The 23,635-nt window shown below is 48.5% G+C and overlaps 1 protein-coding gene across 5 annotated transcripts in view; it reads right to left on the bottom strand.

Annotated features, from left to right (window-relative positions):
- Positions 1–7,950: 7,950 nt before the first annotated feature.
- Positions 7,951–23,635, bottom strand: part of MORC2 (MORC family CW-type zinc finger 2) — a 49,117-nt gene continuing 33,432 nt past the window's right edge. For 3 of the 5 annotated variants that reach the window (XM_055712235.1, XM_055712226.1, XM_055712239.1), the window contains 16 exons: positions 22,625–22,707; positions 21,613–21,698; positions 18,401–18,541; positions 17,750–17,904; positions 17,477–17,605; positions 15,933–16,038; positions 14,684–14,816; positions 14,257–14,331; positions 13,755–14,147; positions 13,225–13,368; positions 13,077–13,131; positions 12,152–12,293; positions 11,620–11,811; positions 11,431–11,524; positions 10,018–10,206; positions 7,951–8,899 (listed from right to left, as the gene is read on the bottom strand). In XM_055712235.1, the coding sequence (XP_055568210.1) occupies positions 8,831–8,899; positions 10,018–10,206; positions 11,431–11,524; positions 11,620–11,811; positions 12,152–12,293; positions 13,077–13,131; positions 13,225–13,368; positions 13,755–14,147; positions 14,257–14,331; positions 14,684–14,816; positions 15,933–16,038; positions 17,477–17,605; positions 17,750–17,904; positions 18,401–18,541; positions 21,613–21,698; positions 22,625–22,707 (2,186 nt within the window). In that variant the 3' untranslated portion in view covers positions 7,951–8,830. Of the gene's footprint in view, positions 8,900–10,017; positions 10,207–11,430; positions 11,525–11,619; positions 11,812–12,151; positions 12,294–13,076; positions 13,132–13,224; positions 13,369–13,754; positions 14,148–14,256; positions 14,332–14,683; positions 14,817–15,932; positions 16,039–17,476; positions 17,606–17,749; positions 17,905–18,400; positions 18,542–21,612; positions 21,699–22,624; positions 22,708–23,635 lie in introns of those variants that run through there. The other 2 variants (XM_055712230.1, XM_055712246.1) reach the window with 2 other exon arrangements.

Consider the following 23,635-nt stretch of genomic DNA (forward strand, 5'->3'; position numbering starts at 1 on the left):
GCCCGCTGCCTCCTTCCTCCGGCTGCGCTCGGCGCGGCGGCCCCCGCCCGGGCTGGGAGGGCAGGCGGAATCCGGAGGGGGGGGGGGCGGGACCCGCGGCTCCGGTCACCTGCGGGCGCCCCGGCCCCCGCCACAGCGCCAGGGACGGCTCTGGGCCTCCCGCCGGGGCCGCCGCTCTTGCCAGGCCGGGGGCAGCCCCTGTGCCCACCCCGCCCGGGGACGTGCCTCCCCCCCCCCCCCCCCCTCCCGCGGCGGGCCGGGGGGCGCTGGCTCAGCCGCCATCACCACCCAGCCAAGCCACGGCTCCGTCGGGGTCGGCCAGGCAGCGTCCTGTGCCCTGTGTGCCCTCGGGGCCCGGCCAGCCCGTGTAAGCCGTGCCTGGGGGCTGCTTGCAGCCAGCAGCGCCCAGGGGGCTGCCAAGAGCTGGGAGGGTGCGGGCGTGCTGCCGTCCCCCCCGGACAGGGCTGTCCCAGCGGGGCCCTGCAGACCACTGGACCCTGTGCTCCAGCAGCTGGGTGGGTTTTCCTTGAGCTCAGGCGAGCCAGCCTTTCTCCAGGCACCATCTGGCACTTGAAGTGTCCTCCAGGCAAACCCTTCCCATGTCCAAGGGGTGACACCTGGGCCCCTGGGTGTCTGCCTGCTGAACTGGTGCCAGGCGGGCAGCACCAGGGCTTTGGAGCGTTGCATTGAGTAGAAGAGTTGCCGATCCCACGCTGCTCAGGGTGAGCCTGCCCTGATGCGGGCTGTGGTGGTCTCTCATTTCTGGAACTCCATGGATGCATTGCCCCTTTCCAGCTGGCAACAGGCAGCCCTTCTGTGGAGCCTAATGGCCACCTCCGAGGGCTGAGCCCCTCAGAGGGTGCGGGCTCTTGATGGTACCGCTGTGGGTGCTGGGACAGGACCAGCCAAACCTTGTGGTGAGGACGCTGCCTCACCAGCGAAGCTGCACTAGAGAAAGCTGGGTCTGAGCTGAGCAGACACCCCGCATGGCAGCACTGCATGTGGGGGACAATGTGCTTTCTTCCTCCCCTGCCCCTGCAAATCCTGGCTGAAGTTTTTGCTGCCTTGTCTCAGTACCCAGATGTACTTCTGCGGGTACAGTCTTCCAAGCCCAGACCAAAGTGGGTCACAGCTGTGCAGAGTGACAAGGTGTTCACCTTGAAGCCGTGTACACAGCGGCACAGAGGAGTGTCAGGCAGCACAGACGTAGGTGGGACGTCCTCAGCCCCACTGGTCTGGACAGGACATCAGGGCAGTGTAATACGGGCTGTAAGCACTGTACCTCCCAGGTACCCTGTAGCATTCCCTCCCTGCTGCTGCTCTCCTGGGGCGCTGCTATCCCTCCATCCCCATGCCAGCCCAGGGCACCAGCACCAAACCGGGACAGGCTCATGGTCCACAGCCTCCAACTGCTTCTCCTTCCCCTTCAGCTCAGCTGGGCAGCTCTACCTAACCAACAGCAAGGTAAAAAACCCTCAGATGCTATCTGTCCTTCCTTCTGCCCAAGCCTTGCTTCCATAAGGCTGCAGACTTTTCTTTCCTTGTGAAATGCTTGAACCAGAACACTTGGGACATCTGCCAGGGCAGCTGCAGACATGGCTCCAGACCACATGAGGGGAACATGAATACAGGTAAGGAGAGCCCTTGAGGAAACGCTGAGGGTGCAGGGGGGATCCCAGGAGGGGCAGCCACTCACCACAGCCCCCTTCCTCTGCAAAAGCACAGCAGAGAGGAGATGGTGACAATGGGGCTGGCAGGTGGGAACCATCCCATTGCAGGCACTGCTTCCCCTGGAAGGAAGGCCAGGAAGGGGGAAAGTTCACAGCCCACCTGCCCTTCAGGTGGCCCCACATGCTTGAATTCACACCAGTAACCCGCTCTGTCCCCAGACGCTCTCTGGAAGCCCCACGGTCTGCGTCCTACAACAGTGCAAGATATGCCTGCTGTCCTTGGCCCCAAGGCACCTGCTCCACACCAGCCCTGTGGGCTGCCAGGCCTCCTCCTGCACTCCAGGGACAGAGAGGGCTCTGCAGTCAGCCTTGCCACCCTTTGGGGCTTCCCCTGGGGAAAGGTCAGAGTGACGCTCAGGGCTGGAGCCCATGCAGAGGCAACTGGGACCAGTCCCACTGTGCTCCCACAGCTATCACAGCCCCTGTCCTAGGTGAAGCCGTGTCAGACCCATCTGTCCTCCAGGCTGGTGGCCACACAAACCCTGAGTGTTGGCTGGTCAGGCGCAGGGTAAACATGGGGATGGGCTGGGGCCACGCAAGGCGTAATCACACCAGCCAGGGCACCTGCCTTCCCTGCTCTGGCATGCAAGCCCCTGTCCAGAGAAGGAGCAGAGACCACTCTGCATGCTTCCAGGGTTTCTGCTCCGTGTGTCCACTGCTGTGTACTAGCAAGATGCATCCATGCTCCTGCTGCCCGTGAGTGCTGCATCCAGCTTCAAAACCAGCTCTCAAAGCTCAGGCTGTCTGGGCAGTGGTTGGTTTGGACCTACAGCATGCTGCAGGATGGGTTTGGGGGCAACTGAGCAGTGGTGGGGCTGGTCCTGCCCATGCCACGGGGCAGAGCAGCTCTCCTCTCCAGCTACCACTTTGCCTGAAGGCAGACAAGCAGCTCTGGGGAGGAGAGGGCTGCTAGGAGCAGACAGTGATGAGCCCATGGACCCACCTAAGCCAAAGGACAGCAAGGCAAGAGCAGGATCTGGGAGGAGCAGTTGGGCGCTCGGCCCAAGGCACCCCATGAGCCCCAGGGTGGCTGCAAATGTAGGAGCAGGGCTTCCTCCCCAGCACTGCTTCCTACATTGAATGCTCAGTCACATCCTCTCCATCTCACTGCAGCTGCCTCCTGACACACCCCCCAGAGAGACATGCCTGTGCCATGGCACTCCAGGAGGGAGCTGGGCTGACAGTGGGGGTAAGGGGGATGTGAGAATCCTTCTGTAGTCATGCTCAGGTGCTGCAGGGTGGAAGAGGTTTTAAAAAAAAGCCAACAACCCAGCCTGCTCCAGCCATCCCCTGGATGGGTACATGGGATGGTGGCTTGTGCCAGGCAGGCCAGAGGCAAGAGAGGGGAAACAAAGGCATGTGGAAGTGTCAGCAGCCCAGGGCCAGCACCTGCACCTTAGCACCCACTGTGCTGCGCCATGGGTGAAGCAGCACCAGCATCACTGCTCTGCCCCGGCAGCTACTCCTTCCCAGGCTGGAGCGGCTGTGCAGAGGATGCCCAGCTGCCTGCAGGGCCCAGGACAAGGAGCTGCTGGCGGCTCCCAGTGCTCAGACAAGGGCCCCACTGTGTGCTTAGCCGCGGGCAGCCCTGGGCACTGCCACACCTTGTCCCAGGGCTGGCTGTGGTGCTGAGTGCCTGCCTTCACTCCTCTGGGGAGATGCCAGCTGACCCTTTCAGGGTGAGGGAAGCCGCTTCCAGGCAGCTGCAGCAGGAGTTGGCGGCTGGCAGGAAAAGGAAGACTTTGTCCCCTTGTCTCCCAAAGAAATGTGACAGAGCCAACAAAGGCAGGGTGGGGGTGCCCTGGCAGGGGACGGGGATGCCTGTCCCCCTGGGGGATGTTTCCCTGGAGACAGGGCAGCACCAGGGGCTGATGCCTCCACACGTGTCCTGTGTTCCCAGGCGCTGGTGGCTCCTGCACAAAGAAGCACTTGATGAGCTGGTGGCAGTGCCCTCGCTCAAGGGGTCCTGCCATGCAGCCCACGCCTGGCAGCTGAGCTGGCAGCTTCACCTCAGCCTGGCTGACTGTGGCCCAAAGGAGGCAGAAGGGGAATGGCCCTGGTGCCAGGGCCATGCTGGGCAAGGAGGGCATGAGGCCACCAGATCTGCAGCACCACAGCTGCCCATGCCTGCCTTGGCAAGCAAAACGAAAGCCACTTACTCCGAGAACACCCAGGGATGCAGGAGCCAGCGTGGTGGCACTGGTCCTTAGCCTGGCTTCTCAGCAGCTGTTTTGCAGAGGCCAGCCAGACCAGAGCACACCTCACCGTCAGCACACGCAGCATCAGCTCGCTCAGGCACCCAGCCCCAGGCACGGCAGCCCTGCACACGGCCTTGCAGCACCATCACTGCTTGCTGCAGGCAGACACAGCTTCTCAGAAAGGAGAGACAGGGAAGACAAGGGCTGTGGGCTCGGTGCACCATGCAAACACCCTGGACTGGTATCCAGCCTCCCTTCCAGGCTGAGCCGAGGCTACTGAGGTTTCTTCTTCCAGTCCCAGCTGCCCGTGTCACTGGGAGTCAGGCTTCTCCTTCCCAAAGAGCATGATGGGCTCTGCAGCACCACGCTCCTGCTGTACTTGTCTAACTCAGCATGTCCTGCCCTGCTCAGATGCTTTGCTCACTGTGCTGAAGTAACAGCAGCCTTAGAAGGCCTTAATATCCCCAACCCCTTCCTCCTTCTGGAGCAGCCAGTGGTAGCACCCCGCAGAGAGGAGCTCCCAGCAGGATGAGGGGACAGTGTATTTATGATTTGTTCTGCTCAACAGGCTGCAGCCCAGGGAGAAGAGGGAGCATTTGGGGGCTAGAGTGGCCCAAAGCACCTGGTTTCTGCATGCAGTGAAACCGCATGGCAGGGACCCCTGGACATGCAGCCTGGGCTCACAGAGGTCCCCAGGAACCTGGTCTCTTATGCCACTAATGTGGCAGGTGCCCAGAGTCCTCCAGGCCTCCCAAGGCATGATGAAGATCTTTCTTGGAGCCTTCCCTCCAGTGCAAGTCTAAGAGGAGGGTCTCCTCTGCAGCTGCTGTGCAGCTGCAGCTTTGCTGATGAGAAAGGGTATAATAGCAAGATCATTCAAGAGCTGCCTGTCTGGTCTCACCCCACAGAGCAGGCACTCGTCAAGTTAGGCCATGTGTGACCAGGACTGGTGAGGCCATGAACAAATTCAGATGCTGCTAAGAGGGATTTCAAGATACCTGGTGCTCTTCTGAGTATATCAAGATACTGTGGGGCCTGGAGACCAGCAAGACCTTCTTGGCAGAGAAGTCTGCTGTGCCTTTCAGGTAAGGCAGTGGCAGGAGACTGGCCGTGCCCCACTGCATCAGAAAGAATAGCCCTGTAGGGTAGCTGAAAGCAAGTGGCACCCCAAAGCCCAGCTGATCCTTGCTACAGGCTGCAGGAACAACTTGCAAAAAACCAGGAAATATTGACCCTGTTGCTATAAAATCAAACCCTGGATCTGATGCTGGTGATGTGGAGTTTCGAGCCTCCGTTTAAGGAACAGCAGCAATACACAACCCCTCAAAAATGTGCAAGCAGGACTGTGTCCCTTGTACTGGGAGAGGGACCAATTGCCACGAGCTCAGGTGTTCCTGTTCCACTCTGCAAGAGAAACTGGGCAAATCCGTACATGGCGGAGGATCACCAACAGAGAACCCTGGTTCCAGGTTAAGGCTGGCACTTCAGCGAGGGAAGCAGGAAAGGACAATCATGGTCCTGCTGACAGAAGCCCCAAAAGGCCGTGTGCTACAGCAAGGAAGAAGCTGAGGCAGTCAGCCTGGAACAATAATCATCACAAGACCTGAAAGTTCATGCTCAAAAAGTTATTTTTCCCCTCATTATTGTGATGGGTTGACCTCGGCTGGACACCAGGTGCCCACCAAGCTGCTCTGTTACTCCCCTGCTCAGCAGAATGGGGACAAGGTAGGGAATAAGATGAAAAGAAACTCACGGGTCATGATAAAGGCAGTTTAATGAAGCAATAGCCAAAGTTGCATGCGTAGAAGTGAAGATAAACAAAAGATGTTATTCTTTACCTCCCATCAGCAGGTGATGTCCAGCCACTTCCTGGCAAGCAGAGATCAGTGCACATAGCTGTTGCTCCGGAAGACAAATGTAAATAACAAATGCCCCCCTTCCTCCTCCTTTCTCTTAGCTTTTATATCTGAGCAGACATCATATGGTATGGAATACGCCTTTGGTCACTTTGGTCCAGCTGTCCTGGCTTTGTTCCCTCCCAAGATCTTGCCCACTCCCAACCTGCTGGTGAATGTGGGGGGGAGGTTGGAGGGACAGCGCTGACGCTGTGCCAGCCCTGCTCAGCAGCCAAAGCAGCGGCGTGTTATCACCACCCTTCTAGCTGCCAACACAAGCACAGCGCTATGAGGGTGCTGTGGGGCTCAGCCAGACCCAATACAATTATTAAATACATAAATTAACAACCTTACCAAATAGAAATATGTATGCTACAAAGTATCTAGGTGACAGCTGTGGAAGGAGTTTCCAAAATGGATGACTGTAATGACAGGCATAAAGGATTGACTTAAGGTGGTCTTACAGAGGGGATGCTGTACAAACTGCAACTCATGTACTTCTTAGTATTGCTAGTGTAAGAAACAGCTGGAAGCGTAGAGGAAGGCTGAGGAAACTGAGCACAGACACGGTATCAACAGGCTTAACTGTAGCATAAAGGTCTAACTGCCAAGGCTGTAGCAGGCGAGAGACCTTCAATAGGCAATTGTAACGGCCTCCAAGGCTGCAACAGGGACATCCTTGTTAGATGCAAGGGACAAACACACTCACTGGAGAGGTGTGTGATGCAGGAAAGTGGTGCAACCCTCCCCCTTGAAGACTTTAAGACCTCAAGTGGAAAAGGTCCTGAACAACAAGATATAGCTTTTGAGTGCACCTTGCTTGCAGCAGGCTATTTAAATAACCTCCAGAGCTCATTTCGTTCCCATGGTTTTTCTGGACTACCAGAAAGGTTTTGAGAATTAAAAACTTGGTTTATTGGCACTTAGAAGTTCTTGGTTTGCTTTTCCAAGAAAAATGGAAGTTTAGAGAGGACACATCAATTTTACTGATGAAAGTAATGCAGGGAAGAAATGTAACTCAAAAAAAAATTTGGTACAAGATCAAAAAAATGAAATGCCATTAAAAAAAAAACAAACCAAAACCCCCAAAACCTGGAAATGAGAAGTTTCCAGAGAATAGAGAAACACTGAGTAACACCTTCCTAACAGGAGAGCAGTAGGGGATCAAACTATGTGCGGAAGCCCAGGAAACATGTAAGAGCTATTTATCCCACATTGGTATACTCCGGGTGTTACAAATGAAAGCTTGCAAGCAGCACCATCTCTGAACTGTATTTTAATGAAATCTGGTTCTTCAGAATTTCTGCCGGCCAGCTGGAAAGGAAAAAGATTTATTCATCTTAATATAAAATTCAGCTTCTACAGAAGGATAATTTTCATCTGAAGCACCATGTGCCATCACAATTAACAAAACCTCCACTAGGTGTAAGGAAATTGAGAAGACTGGCAGAGCTTGCTTCTGCATTGAAGGGATGCTGCCACTCCCTTACCTACATTTATACCAGGATGTCCAGGCCCAGATTCTGAACAAATGCAGTCAGTTTCACTGTGTGCTGCTAAAGGAGCTGGAATTCAGGTAATAAGCAAAAGTCTTCCCTCTCTTCTGCAGTGCTTGGGAGGACTTGGGAGTTCTCGGGAGTTCTCCAGGACTACAAACCATTACTGCTTAAGATTTTCTGTGCAACAGATATTTAGTTTGGATTTTTTTTCCCCCCACAAACATCTATTACACATTCCGCTGTCAAAAGAACCCCAATGATCTATTTCATTTGATGTTCCTGAAGTTGGGCACCTCTCAGTCACACTGCATTTCTTCAAACCACCAGGCTGTAGGGGACTTCGGCTTTCTGAGCACCAAGTTCATGGGACATCTTGCCCTAGTAGACTGGAGAAGCTGGCTAGCCAGCGAACTCAAACCGAGTCACCTTGGCCAAAAGCAGTCTGCTAGGAGCTGTAGTGCAGTCTCCAGCTGGGAGGATGAGGGAAAGGCATTGTCCCTGCTGCTGACCCAGGGCCAGATGTGACTCAGCAATGCAGGGCTCCAAAAGCTCCAAATTCCAGCACTCTTAATAATAAACTACCTGGATGGAAGAGCAAGTTGATCAAAGCAACACAAACCTGAGAGAGTGACAACAGAATAGAGGGTCACTTTATTTTCATCTGGTTGAGGAGTTTTTCTGCTGTTGTAATTATGTCTCAAAGAAATAGCAGCAAAAGTGTGGAATAGGGTGACTGCTAACAAAGAATCTGAACTCCAGCTTTCCACCCCTGATGATCACAATCCACTGCAAGCAGCCTAGGAGGCCATCATCTTCTAAAAGTATCCTCAGCCTCTGACTGCTAGCATGGTGACAATTCCACCTGCTTACAGAGACCTCGTATTCAGGAACCTCACGGCACTGGCAAGTGCCAATCCCCTACCCTCAACCCCCTCAGAACCACCGAGATTTCATTCTCTCTCACACTCACGCAGGGACTGTGTTTTGATCTCCTCTGTGTAGCTCAAACTCCTGACTTGGTTTTCTCTAGCCCAAGTTCAGTATCTTTGAACTCCAAGTACTGATCACCTCTTCCATAAGTCAAGGCTTATTTTTAAGTTGCTGCTAGGTTCTTAACTAAGACAACCTGCTAGGCAGGATGCTCTGGTCTTCCAGGTTTTGCACATGAATACACCCCAGATGCAAAGAGGGTACTCACACTTTTACCTCACTAAAAACCCACAGCAACCCTCTCATCATATCAGGCACAGTTCCTATTTCTTTTAAAAATAAATATTTATAAACAAAAGGAAGATATTCAGATAACTACAACGTTAAACGTTTTCTTGCCAACAGCACAAATGTCTTTTTCATGTGAAGTCACAAGAACAAGTTGAACACCAACACAAGTAACTGTCTAAAAGCTCTCTCTGCTCATCAGCTGCCATAGTCCTCCACTGCAGGAAACCACATCTCCCATCGCAGCAAACAGCTCCTCTGTACTTCTCTAGGACTTGTACTGGGGCTGCTCAATCTCCTTTCGTGATCAAGTCCTCGATATATGCATCCAGTTCATCATCTGTGTTAATATCAATGTCCTAAAACCAAAGGCACAAGAAATACCAGTGAAAAGTGAATCCTGAAGAGCAGTGCAAGGACAGACAAGACAGAGCGGCACAGTATCCTCTACAGCAGGGGTCCTCAAACTTTTTAAACAGGGGGCCGGCGTGCAGATGAAGTGGCAGGAGGTCATCTGTGGCTGCTTGGTTTTCCCCCCCAACCCCCGGCTGTGGGGGGGGCGGGGCGCGGGGGGGTTCTGTAAATACTGGGCGGCGGGACTGAGGACCCTGGGGGGCTGTATCCAGCCCGCGGGCCACAGTTTGAGGACCCCTGCTCTACAACATCTGTCTTGGTCAGCCTTTACTACACTCTCCAGGTGCTGGCATCTGCTCTGAAAGCATCACCAGCTTTCCTTGTCAGAGTCTGACAGAAAACACCTGGAAGCCAGTCGGCATCTGATGCTCAAACAATGCACTCAACACATTTACTGGGCTGATCTGGGTCAAGTCAGTTGGGATTTTTTTTAGCTTTAACACACATTTTCCTAACAGGGAGCAACTACTTCCATCTGCTTTCACTAGCTTCCCTATTTGGTGCTCTTAATTTTATTGAAAGTAGTTTCGCATTTAAAGTTGATTTATTTAAAAAGCTTTTATTTAAATATATATTTGCTATTTAGATTTAATATTTAATAGTATAATTAACAGATCTTACCATACAATTTTTTGTATTTTTATTTGTTTAATGGATGGGGTTCAGAATCTAACACCACCTCTGTGCCTAAGAATGGGGCAGAAACCCCCTGCAGAACACTACCTACACCCAGGGAAATTCTCCCGCAGTCCCTATGTTTCATAGCAGAAAGCAGAAAACAAATAGAAGCTGTGTTCTATTTACATGCCATGAAAAATCCATCTGCAAAAAATTAACACTCATCAGGAACCCAAGACCTGGATTCTAAAAGGTGGGTAGTGTCAGCACTGCACGCTCAGCTGCTTCTGAAATTCTAAGCCAAGCTGCACCCAACTGAGGAAGAACTGAAGCCCAGTTAAATGCTGGACTAAAACATCTCAAGTGCCTGGAGGGGCCTGGCTCTGGGGAAGGTTGCTACTAGTGGTTTTGCACCGTTGTGGTTTCGCACCCCTTCCTCACCCACCTCCTGCACTTTCTGCAGAAGGGCCACGATGTTGGTCCTCAGCTTCTGCAGTTTCTCCTCTGTTTCCTTCAGCTTTCTCTCCAAGTTGTGGAGGTTTTCTTCACAGGCTTTGGCCCGGGCGTCAGCGCGTGTCTGATATGAATTGCACAGGTTCTGCAGACCTATCTCATACTGTTTGAAATATTCTTTCTGTAGAAGACAAAACATAACAGATGACATGTTAAGAAAAAGCACTGAGCATCAAGAAAATGCCAACAGTCGCAGTCAGCAGTTGCAGCTTGTAGAAAAGCCCAGCTACTGGCACCCTGTGACCAACCACCACCAGCCTAACATCGTGCCCCTGCACGCCCTGCCAGAGTAGTTAACCATGCTCACATTTGCATTTCTGATTTGCCTACTGCAGGCAGCACAAAAATCACAATGGTTTTTACATACCTCAAAGACCAGAACTGCAACAAAAGCTGCCTGAATGCAGATTAAGGATGCAGCATGTTTTAAAAAGCCTAAAACCACAGTTATGCTGTCAGAAAGATCTGACAGCCTCTGTACACAGTGAGTTTCCTCAGTATAGACCACCCAGACAACACAGTTTATTACTGCAAGGCAGGAACATCTACCCTTGCAGAAAACTCCAGACAAGATCTGCGCGTCCTGTGGAAGCAGCAGAGGACCGGTAACGCAAGAAGACGTCTGAATTAACAAAGAGGAAGAGACAGGAGAGACTGCCAATAAACAGATGGTGAGTAAGGGAGCTGGGCACTTTGTAGACTACCAAGTAAGGCTTACACTGCTCACCTACAGATGCCTCCTGAAAAGGCCTCCTTTTGTCATATGTCAGAGAAGACAGAAGTCAGAGAAGCCAGTACAATTTCTCCATGTTTCAGCCTGCACTGGACCTTCCAACACCAGCATGCAGATACGGGTGTAGGCTCAGCCCCAATTGTTCCTTGCTCAAATAAACAAAGGCCACCCCAAAAGCCTTAAGATGTAAAGCTGAGTCACAGGTGATCAGCCTGCTCACCTGCAGAAGTGTGAGGGGAGTTGGATTCCTTGTTCTCCCCCATTTTTAAGTTAGATTTATAAGGCTGAGGGCAAAACGAACAGGTATGCCTACATCCTATTTCTACAAACCTCTAACCTGGCCTCTCTTTTTTAAAAGCTTAACAGCAATGGACAAGTCAACAGCCTTCCCACACAGCTGTATGGTAATTACAAAAATCCTCAGCAACAACTGCCAGAACACCTAAGACATGTTTCAGAGGCTCTCATTTTTTTTCTCAGCTACATTAGTCTGTTAAGGATCCAAATAACCTTTTGAGAGTGTGATCTTGCACCAACAGGATGCACACTTGCTGTAGGAATGGAATGTGTGTGTGGAAAAACCCCAAACTTTTCTAGAAACACTGAACTCACCAAGGGAAATGCCAGCAACCCTTCTGAGCTCATGGAACTCAGCTCCTTCTTGGAGATAGGAAAGTTCGGAGGTAGGAAGTACCGCAAAAAATTTCTATGCAGGAAAGAAAAACACAAAGCCAGAATTGGGAGTTTAAAAGACTAAAGCCATCAGACTGCAGCAGCTCACAAGACCTGCAGTGAACCCACCGAAGGATGTGGACTAATAAGTCTACTGTTTCTTGGCTGCTGCTGGGACCAGTGGTGTCTGGCTCAATTCTGACACAGTCTGAGGTAGAAGGTTCAGCCACAACAACCTGCTCTTCCTGCTGTGTATCTGGAGCCTGGTACTCAGGAGAGGGAGGCTTCATCAATCTCACATCCTCACTGCCCTTCTTTACCCTGGAAAAAAAGTATTACGGGAAAGTCAGATATCTTTTTCTATACTGGCCATACCTGAAACACTGTTAACAGCTTCATCAGAACCTATATCCAGGTGTCAGTCTGAGACCTCTAGATTACACAACAGCTACCTCCATAGAAACATCACATCAAAGTAATGGGCAGACTGTAGGGAGCCTGTCATGCTCATTCCTTAAGAAGCAGCTGGACAGTCGTGAGCGCACACACGCTTCCTGACATGACAGCAACATACTTGTTTTCAGCATCTATGGAAGTAAAATGGGGTATTCCTCCTAAAAGCAAAACAAGTCTCCAAAAAGCAGCAGCTAGAGATAGTTACCAGCGATCCCTTGGTGTGGTGTCTGTAGGAACATAATCAAACTTCACCTTCCACCGTACTGCATGCTTGCCCATTTCCACAGCTGTGACACGGCCTGTGAACCACTCCTTGTTCACACGTACTTCCACATGCATCCCTTTATCTGCAAGGAGGGTGACAGTAAAGATGTTTGCAAACATTCATATGCCAGAGAGCATGTTCTGCATGAGCTGTAGAGAAGACAGCCACCCTCAGCAGGGAGCAAACCTAAACCTGTGACAATTCCTTCAAATGGTACGTAAACCGTAAAACCACTGTACACAGTTCAAGTCCTCCTTAGAAACATTAAGATGCAAGGAAATTATACAGCGTTTTCAGACAGAACTGTACTCTGGGCTGTTTCACACGGGCTTTCCAGGCTTGTGTGGCCACTAGGACAATTTGCCATGTGTTCCTAGTGGGTCACGTTCCAGACAGCTCCTTGGGAACAAGCTCAAGAAATGCCCTGCTCTGGCAGAAGGTGCAATACCACACTGGCTATCATCTTTCCTGGGGGCCCCTCAGCTCCTCTTCTCTCACAGCAACGCGGCAGGTCTAGATACAGTCCTCAGCATTTCCCAGCTAACGTAACTCCACGATCCATTCAGTTTAGGAAAAGTGAGAATGACATCAGTCTACACCACACAGCCAAGCATCACCCATTAACGTCATGCAGCCCTCAGATTACAGATCTTCCCACACCACAACTGCCTCTTGCCTAATCAAGGTGTTCCTGGCCAAAATGTTTCATGCAAGTTAGTCATCTCGTAGTTTGTGACCCAAATTTACACATTCTTATTTTAAAAAGCTCGTTAATGAAATCACACATTTAACCAGTGAGTCTAGTTCTGCAAAAGTCCTTTTCCACTGTTAGATACCGGAGGCAGTTCATGGGTTCATTTCTCACCTTTCTGAGCTTTCTTCAGTTCTGCCAGCTCTTCTTCCCCAGCACTGTCTGTAAGCTGTGAGCAGGGAGAGATCAGATTAGCTGCCTCCCACCAAGATTATAAACACTTGACAAATACTTTCTGCTGGGGAAACCAGTGCACTCTCACCTCTACCACCACCTCACTGGAATCCTTCTTTTCTTCTTTCACTCCCACAAACTTGCCCCGTTTTGTTTTCTCCTTCTTGTGCTCCCCCTCCTCCTCAGACCCATCCTCTGCGGTGTTCAAGGTCCTCTTCCGAGTGGAAGACGCCTGCAGGAAGCAAACAAGCTCTAGCTGTAATTCCAGCATGCTACCAACAAAAACTTTTTCAACCAAGTTAAAAAAAAAATCAGCACTCAGTATTTCATTTGATAATTAATTAGCTTTTCCAGAAAGTTTTAGCAGGCATTACGTGATCATGCAAACGCTCACCCTGCCACTCCACATTATTTTTTTTCTGGGGAAACAGTCTGGTCTAACAGGAAAGAGATGAAACAAGTCTTCAGGAAGGATGCAGAATGGCTCCCTAACCCAAGAGTAAAGTAAAAGTTTTGTCCTGTGCAGGGACTACAGTGCAAATCCCATGCAACAGAGCAAGACAGGCTATGCAGAAAAGAAGGTAAGGAGCTGACAGTTTTCATCCCATAGAATCTCACCTGTGGGCATTTGACAGTGGCAGATTTCTTTAGTGCAGGCACCTTAGCAGCTTTTGGACTGGGTGCCTCATGTGAGCTTTTGGGGTTCTGCAGGACAGCACAGGGTGGCTTCATTGTTGTACCTGGTTTGGCAACAGTTTTTAAAGTGCTGTTAGACTTTCCAGCTGCCACAGTCTGCTGCTGTGTCTTGGAAGTGCTTGCCTCCTCCTTGGAGAGCATGCTTGCCAGTTTGGGAGTGCTGATATTCGGCCAGGCTGAAGAGCTCCTTTTCAGCTGACTGATGGACTTAGGAAGAGGTGTAGGTGATGGTGGTGGTCTGCTTGGAGCGTTCTTGATTACATCAGGTAAAGGAGGAGATCGTGGGCGCTGAGGTCGGGTTTGCGACTGGGTGTCCTGAAATAAATGAGGGTACAGAGAAAGGACAGAAGAGTCAGGCACTGTTTTTCAGAGCAGTTAAGGACAGCACAGAAGAGTATAAAGCCTACAGCCATATCCCATTTACCTCCCCTGCAGGCCGTGTGGTCACTTCCAGAGGCAGTTTCTTTAAGTCAGCTTGAGACCGAATTGGAGTGGTTTTCTATTACAAAAAAAAAAAAAAAAAATCAGAAAGGCCACCTCTAAAAAGCTGTCAGGGCCTGCCTGAACCCAGCCCAGCAAACAGTTTTCCAGTTTAAAATCAAGAATTATAAGGCATGCTCTGTGTCCTTCAAGAGGCATCCCTTCAGAAGAACACAGCAGTTGCTCCCATTTTCTTAGCAGAAAATCAAATGCAAGCTGAGATGCTTGTTTTCTGTCATTAAAACAACCCCTACCCCATACGAAGGAGCACAGGTGGCATTAGAGGCTGAGACAGATGTGACTTGGCATCAACCATTGCACTAGGAGGTCCCTCAAACCTGCTGTGCTTAGCTTGAGACCTCTAGATTCACCTGCAGAGCTTCCAGCTTTTCCTGCTGCTGGCGGATTTTCTCTGTTAGTTGTTTCTGCTTTTCCTCCTGTGATTTCAAGTCTTTCTTCAGAGTTCCCAATGGTACCTTCTGCTTCTGCTCTGCAGCTTCACACCTAGCATGAAGGGAATGCACGACAACCTCAGCAATGACAGCAAACTTGCACTGTCTCACACACACAGCACTATCCCCATATCCCATCCCAAATGCAGCAGTAAAACCGCTGGGAAATTAATTAATGTGTTGCTCCCTCAAGTGTGCAAAATGTCATTCTTGGGCTCAATGCAACTCAGAGGTGTTGCTGCAGTTTGCGTGTCTAATGGGTTGGAGCAATAGTAGCAATGAAGACAATTGCAAAGACCCCACTGAACATACATTGCTACCAGCCTGCACTTATGACTGTTCTTCAATCGTTGTCTATCTATGCTACCTACATTAAAATTAACACGCAGAAATTAAAGCTACAATCAAATTTCTAGCGACAGTGCAGAAAAAACATAAAGGAACTTAATTTCATCAAATCACTGGTTGAGATTGGAGGGGCCTCTGGACGTCATCTGGTTCAACTCTCTGCTCAAGCAGGGTGACTTGGAACTGGTTGCCCAGCCTCCCTGGGCAACCTGTGAGAGTGCTTGGTAACCCTCACTCACACGGAAAAAGTTTCCTGATGTTCCAGAGGAACCTCCTGCATTCTGGTTTGTGCCCACGGTCTCCAGTCCTGCCGCTGGGCACCACTGAGAAGAGCCAGGCTCTGTCCTCTTTGCAGTGTGCCTCCAGGTGTTTATATATATATTGAGATCCCCTTCAGCCTTCTCTGCTCCAGGCTGAACAGCACATCCTGGTGCCTGGCATTGTTCCTCATCAGGGGCAGCGCTTTACAGTTCTCCTTGTTGAACCTCATGAGACTCCTGTTGGCCCATTTCTCCAGCCCATCCCGGTCCCCCTGGATGGATGCATGAAACTCTGGCACTATCAGCCACTCCTCCCAATTTGGTATCACATACACATTTGCTGAGGGTGCACTCTGAAATTTATATATTTCACAAATGCTCACCAACATGTCAGCTCCAAATACATATGTCATCACTACTTTCTCACAGACCGTGAGCACAGCTTAAAGGGACAAAATTACTGCCTATCCCTCCAATTATTCTCAAAGAACAGATGACCAGAAAAATGAAAAAAAAAAAAAAAAAGTGTAGATAAAGTTTTTATATTAACTGATTCTTACCTGTCTTGTTCAGGATCAGGGTTCATAGAGCACACCCAGCTATCAGGGTAATTCTTCTCCACTGAACTCAGCTGGAATGGGAGAGTCCGCCATTTCAGACATACATCTGTCAGACAAACACTTTGCAAGTCAGGAATATACAGCCTGAGCCAAAAAACCTTTTTTTTCCATAGCATTTCTCAAGCTCATTTAATGCCCAAGGACCACATCAATTCTTGCTTCATGCTCACAAAATACTAGGAGGAAGATCTCAAATCTCGTACAAGGCATCCATAATGAGAATCTGATGAAGTCTGGCATCAACAGATACTACAGGGCCTCTCACTGCGGCAGTGACAGCACGATGAACCAAACTGAACAGCAAGTCCTCAAATCACTACTCAGAAGTCAGGCTGTCTCTTACTGATATGAACGCAAAACAAGTCAGAGATTTACTCACTAAAAAAAAAAAAAGTTACAATAATAATATAATAGATTTCAGATGAACCAGGAATTTGGCTTCCAGAGCATTGCTGGCCTACCATGAAATCAACAGCTTACAAAAACCACATTTTGCCAAGAAAATGCAAACATTCTTAAATCAGGCTCTGGAAGGATGGACAAGAATAATGACATCAGAGGACATGCATAATGACAGGAAAGCCTCTCCTCTTTGGGAGGAACTTGGAAAGGATTGAGGAAACTGTCAAGGCAGGAGAGCCTAACAAAATAATTCCACAAGACTGGCCTCAAGAGCCCTTGCTACGTCCTGTCCTGTGGGAAGAATGAAGCTGAGGGAGTTTGGTGTCACTCTACTAGGAGACAAAGTGTTGAAGATCTCCCTTCCCGCAAGTAAGTGCTCAACCAGAGCTGTTTAGAGGTGCACAGAAGAGAACTCGAATTAAATTTGAAAGTCAGCTGTACATGGTTCTCTTCTATGCTCACACCCACTACCAATTAGCAAGCCAGTGCGTCAGAACACAAGTTACAAGTTACCCCATGGCAGGGGTCCTCAAACTATGGCCCGCGGGCCAGATACGCCCCCCCAGGGTCCTCAATCTGGCCCCTGGTATTTACAGACACACACACACACCCCGCCGGGGGTTGGGGGGGGAAACCAAGCAGCCGCAGTTGACTGCCTGCCACTGCATCCATGCGCTGGCCCCCTGGTTAAAAAGTTTGAGAACCCCTGGCCTATGGGAAAGTTTCAGATCTTACTCTAGTGCTGGAATGGGTGGCTTTGGGCAGTTCCAGTTCATATGCCATTTCTAAGCCCATTCTCAACACCACTATTGGCCACACCTGCCCTGTTCTGTTAGGGCACCTGAAGAATATCATGGTTAGTAAACTGTGCAGGAAAGGAACCTTACACCAAGATGTCCAAGTGTACCATCAAGTGCTGACAAAGGCAACTCACAGAAGGAGACAAGCCCTAGAGGGGATAATGATAGTGAAGCTTGCGTCAGATCTGCTGCCCAATTAGCTGCTCTCTAACTACAGCCAGGAGTCCCTCCTCCCTTCCCCAGGAAGGACCAGCCTCCTAATCCCAGCCTGGTTAGACGCACCGCACTGAATCGTGGTAGGGATCTCCATGGCTCTCCGGCGCTTGTAACGCAGTTCACTAGATGGAGGCTGGTTCCAGTTTGCTGACAAATAACCAAACTCATCCCAGAACTTGATGATACCTCTCTGAGCTGGAAAACAAACAAGCCCCCGCTCAGTATGGAGCCATTTCCACAAAAATCACCACCTGCACCCTTAACTGCTCTCCCCCTTAACTGCCTGCCAGCCACCAAAGCTTCCCATTCCAGCCCCTGGTAATCGTGAAGCTTCGTTACCTATGGCAACATCCTTCCAATACTGAGCCAAATGCTCTCCCATGGCCTTCAGCAAGTGTCGATACTCTTTGGCATCAGCAAAGTCTTGTTTATTATGGGTTGGCTCCAGAACTAAATAGGGCACATCCACCACACCTACCACTCCACCACATGCCCTGGAAGAGGGACACACAGTCACAAACATCATTAAACTATGACCAGGTGGTTGTTCAGAGAAATAGTATTGAAAATAGTGGGTTACACAGACACTCACTCACTTACCCATTCCTGCAGCAGTACTGGTTTTAGTTTATCAGCTTTGAGCCAGCATGCAAAAAGTTAGGTGGGCTCAATTATCTGTATTTGCTTTCAAGACCTACCCTGCCTGGAATCATCAGCCCCAGATGCCAGCATTGAGAACAAAAGCCTCATACAGCTGCAGGTATGACCAAAATCTGTGCAGAGAGCTCTCTATCATGAAATCAGGGAAATACTGGGCAATATTAAATATAATTTATTTGTCAGAATACAAACTAAAAGCTGACAAAATGAGTAGCCTCATGCTCATGAAGATAGATTAATGCAGAACAAGGTTATTGCACAGCCTAAGTTATACGTAGGAACATGCCAGGCTTAAGCAAAAAGGTTGTTGCAAAATCTCCAGGAACTCACATGCCACCCTCCAGCTGTGGGCCAACCTTCTCATACATCTTTATCAGGCGACTGCAGTTATAAATGAACATGCCATCCAATTCGCGCTGCTCAATATTCACACCAAAGATAAAATTCAGTTCTTTGGGTTCCTTCAGCGCTCTGTAAGAGTATGAAACAGAGCCTCAGAGATGCTGAAAATAAAACTATTTTTTGCCATCATTAGACAGACGGTACAGGCATCCAGCACCTTTGAGTGTTATGGGTTTACTAACAACTGCCCTGTATCTACTATTTCTAAAACACATGAAGCACTTGTTGAATGTGCATTACAACTAAACAATGAACAAAATACAAAATCTTCGCAATACAGACACCAATTTAGGCTGGACAGTATCTGTTCAAATAATTTGGATATGTTTCCTCCTTCAGGAATGGATTCTTGTTTTTATTTCAGATCTGCTTGTTCAAAAAACTTTCAGTTACCTAGTTTTACAAAAGTACTGTTAAGTACAGACTGGTCCTCTCCAATGTTATTTTGGTTTGTATCTTCCAGATGTAGATCTCTATGCTAGATAAAGCATGGAAATGAAGACTTTGATCTGAAAATACAGTCTTGATATTCAGATTCTGGGAAAGTTCTCATCATTAAGTTTTACAACACCATTAGTCTAAGTTCAAAAGCTGGAGGACATAACACACAGCCCAAGCAGAGCATTTTTCCTGGAAATGACAGTAGAGCAATTTGCATGATTGTTACTTTATCTGTACAGCAGATGACTTCAACAAAAGTTGGCCTCAGGTATGTTTGTGAGCACATACAGATTTCTGAATCTGAATCTCTCATAATCAGGAATTGTATCTCCCGCAATGCAGAAAGCCTCAAGAGATTTAGATCTCTTTGCACTGTAAATCAACCAAAACCCCTATGTCTCACAAACAGAACTACTGCTCTTTAACAGACTAAATTAAGTAGGTTCCACAGCTTCCATGAAAACCATACTGAGGATTTTCATAACGAGGATCCTCAGTTTCAGGCTGATGGTATCATCAGATGTGAGCTCCTAACTTTTAATTATTGCAAAGCACGGTCTATACCTTTGTCCTACCCACACCTCTCATTTCTGACCTCCCATATTTTTCTTCCCACATCAAATTCTTAGCACTTATGTGCTTTATCCCAATTAGGAATTTTACTTCTGCTTAAGTGATCAGTTGAAGATAGTGGAATTCTTTAAAATGATCTGTTGACTGTCTACTAATATTAGATTAAAAGAACCTGAGCTGTGCATGCATGAGGACTGCACAATAATAATCTGCAGATATAAGTAAGATGTAAGTCTGTCTTAATGGTCAAGCATTGCAAAATAAATCCCTGAAACAGATTCATTTCAGGTTCACTTTCTGTTTAAAGCCATCCTCTTCCCCACACAGATGTATAGGTACTCCATAAAACACCTTCCTTTAAAAGATGACTCTAAAGTTACTAGGAAAACACCTGGAATAGCAGCCTTCAGTAATTTTAAACCTAAACATTTGCCAAGAGGTATTCTGAACACTGCCAACATAGAAGCCAGGCTAGAACGTTACCCTCTTTGTCTCAGCTCATCTAGGTGGATGCCTGTGAGTTGAGAGCGTCAGTAGGTATGGCAAAACACCCATCTCGGGGATTAATTTTCTTTTTCTAACTTCTGGAAAAGGGTGTATAGCCTTAAATTTCAAGTAACAATGTGCACTCACCTACAAAACATTAAGGGCATCTCCTCATTTTTATCAAAGAGGACATGAAGTCTAATTGTCATCCAAGTGGTGGGCCAGGATTTTATTACTAAGACTTTGGAATCTGTCCTATCTGCTGGATTTATAACCTGACCCTACGCAGGCTTTGGAAACCAGAAAACATTTCTGTCCTTGATGCACCCCGCACCAGAGACACAGCAGAAAACTGTCCTAGGACATACTCTATAACTGAGGCTACAGAAATTGTTTCATATAGAAGGTTTCCTGTTATACACATTTTTCAGGTGTTTCTTCTGTTTTCTGGATAAAGTGCATGATTATGGAAAAGCCTGACCCTCTGAGCTGCCTCTGATCACTGGTAATGAATGCAGGGACATAGGGAAATTCATATACCCGCCCAGAGCTGGCAGAGCACGCAGCAGCTCTCCCGGGAGAATGTGTGGCTGAGTCTGTACAGAAACCTGGAAAAGAGGCCTTTTCCTCTGGTTAGCTGTTACATACATCTATTTTCCTCATCATCACGTTTGAAACCTGACTAGAGATAACCTTCTGATGTATCTACAATTGGGGTACTCTTCCAAACCAGCTGAACTGGTTTACATTGTGTGGCCTACAAACCTTCTTAGATACAAATGGAAAGAACTGCTGAAGAAAACTTGGAATCTCCCAGTTCCAACTAGTCAATAAAGGGCATTTTCAAACAAACTTGTATTGTCCAAGTTGTTTGTTTGTTGTTCAGCTTTCTAAAAGGAAAAAGTATTTTTCCCATTGGTAGGAAGGCCAGACCATTCACAAAATTTCACTTTGTGCACTAATGTCATCAAAACCAAGAATTAAAAGACAAGTTGTACATGGAAAAGTGCATGGAAGCTGAAAAAAATAGTTTCTCCCAAGAGTTTCTGCATTCTTCAGATCACAGCTCTAGCACTTTTAAATTAAAGCTGTATTTATTTATTTATCTTTAGCATCTTAAGACGCATTCGATCTATCTCTGGCAACAAGTCTGGGATAGTTCTGACCTAAGCATCCATGTAAACTAGCATGCAAAACAACTAGGTGGGAAGAGAGACTTGGTATATACAAATCCCTAACTTTCTCAGACTCGGCATTTGTTTTAAGAGCGTTGGTTTTTCATTACAACTTCATTTGTGAAATGCATATGACAAATTTGCAAAAAAAATGCATACAGAGAGTGAAATATTCCTGTGAATATATCAATAGTGAAATTAATTGCAACCAGAGCTAAGTTAGAACAATGTCTTGGGAGAACAAGCCAAATCCAAAGATGTCTTTCAGCAAGAGGCGGATAGCAGAAGAAACCAGAATACCAAACTCAATCCCCTTGGTTTAACCACTAGGGCATACAGGATGGCCACAGACATTTAAGTGTTGAGCAGGAGGGCTCCCTCCACCAAACAAGAAAGCAGGAGATACCTGTGCATGTGGAGTGAACAGCTTGGGAAAATCAGAACTCTGAACCACCCTGCACTCACCGCTGCTTCGCATCCTTGATCCTTTTCTTCACATCGGCCTCTCGGCGCATGGTTATTGCAGAGTTCTGGACTTGACGTAGCGTCACCTGCAATGAGGCATCGCGCAGTAAAACTGCTGCTGTGAAATTCATGAAATTAACTCACTTCTATGATTTTTTCCCTCTTCAAAAAGATATCAAAATATTTTAAATGTAAAGAATTCACAAACGGTGGAGGGTGACAATCAGCACGCCTTTACATTTGAGGCAGCACTTGGTGCTGGGTTGTTAAGTAGCTACACAGCTGCTTGGAAGAAAATGTCTAAATATAACTAAACACCTAAGGTAACTGAAACCAAAGGGTAATGGAGGCACAGGGAAATCTCCAGGGCACTTGCGTACTGTTGTTTCCATTAGATGCAAACAGGAAGCACAATGATTTTAAGCTGGTGTCACTTGCTGACCCCACCTGGCATCCTTGCAAGCCCTCTTCCCACCCAGCAGCAGGTTGGGTCTCAGCATTTGCCCCCATCAAGAGCCACAGCCCCACTGGGAGAAAGCAAACAGCCCATCTCCAAAAGATCCTGCTCAAATGCTTCAGAGCCAGCTGCGCAGGTAGGGTGAGGGAACTGTTAAAAAAAGCACCCAATTTTACTTCTGCTCAAATGCCTCATGTTCCCTTGGCCTCTTCTGCAGAGGCTGACATCAAACGAAGTGCCTGGGGGCTGGGGGTTGCCTCTCAGGATATATTGGAGGTTGTGGGCAGGGAAACATCAGCACACTTCCCACTTGAGCTGGAAACCACGTGTAGACACTGAAGCACATCCAGCAGCGATGAGACCACAAAGCTGCCTGAACAGCGCTGGCAATTCACCACTGACTGAAGTTGCCACCTGCTTAACCTACACACCAGGTGCTACCACTGGGTGCTGACCAGCCAGCACTGCTCCCAAGCTGGCGTTGCTCCAGAGACACCACTCTGAACCATCCCTCAGTGCCTAAAATGTGACATGCTGCCGAAGCACAAGGCTCACCCTGGACTCCCATGTAAGATCACCTCCTAGGCGCAGCTCAAGGGCACGGGCTTTACTCTCCGCCTCACGAGCCTTCTCCTCCGCTGAAACACACAGGGGGAAAGAATGTTGTTAACTGTTCAGTAAAGACAGTGTATCGTAAAGCATTCACCTGAGGAGACTGATTTCCAGAGAGGCTTTGCTGCACTGACATGTACAAACGTACAAAGGTAACCCAAAAAGGTACAAAATAGAACCTTATATATGAGTGGGCGACACCAACACGCCATCTTAAACTTGCTCAGAGGTCACAGTCAACACTGTCATAACAGCAGATCTAAACTCTGCAAAAGCATGTTTAAAGGAAAGATGCAGGAGAAGCTAGTAAGGAACTCGAAAGACTGAGGATGCAAGTGGCCCTGCCTCCTCTGTCCAGAAGCATGAAGGCAGAGAAAGGCTCTCACAATACAAAGACCTAGTTCAGGCTTGAAAAGGAGTCAGAAAGGTCATTTTCTTGCAGAGATGAAGGGAAAGGACTACTCCCAGACATGCTTTTATCTTTGGTAACTGCTAAATTTTGCCTGGAAAAAGACAAATCTGTGCTACACATAAAACAGGACAGTGTTCTGAAAACCTATCACTACACCTGATCTTTGCCCGCACCAAGTTTACCACTTAAAAGAAACTCCCCTTTTTGCTTCTCTCCCAGGCTATTACCAAGACTGCCTGGCAATAGGTATACATCACCCTAGTATTGCTTAAGATTCATTCAATAAATTTAATTTTCAGCAAGGAGGTCCCTTCCTAAAATTGAGACACAACGGGCTTTGGTAAATTAGCACCATGTGTCTTGCCACCTGTATGCTCTCCAAAAGCACACTGGCTCATGTTCCCTTTCAGGTCAGAAGCCTGTTCTGCTCACAGCAGTACATGAACTAGATGGATGAGTAATCTTGCTCCATCCCACAGGCTACGGCAGGGGTCCTCAAACCACAGGCCACGGGCCGGATACGGCCCCCCAGGGTCCTCAAT

Source organism: Falco cherrug, chromosome 1, assembly GCF_023634085.1.
Source record: "Falco cherrug isolate bFalChe1 chromosome 1, bFalChe1.pri, whole genome shotgun sequence".
Taxonomy (NCBI): Eukaryota; Metazoa; Chordata; class Aves; order Falconiformes; family Falconidae; genus Falco; species Falco cherrug.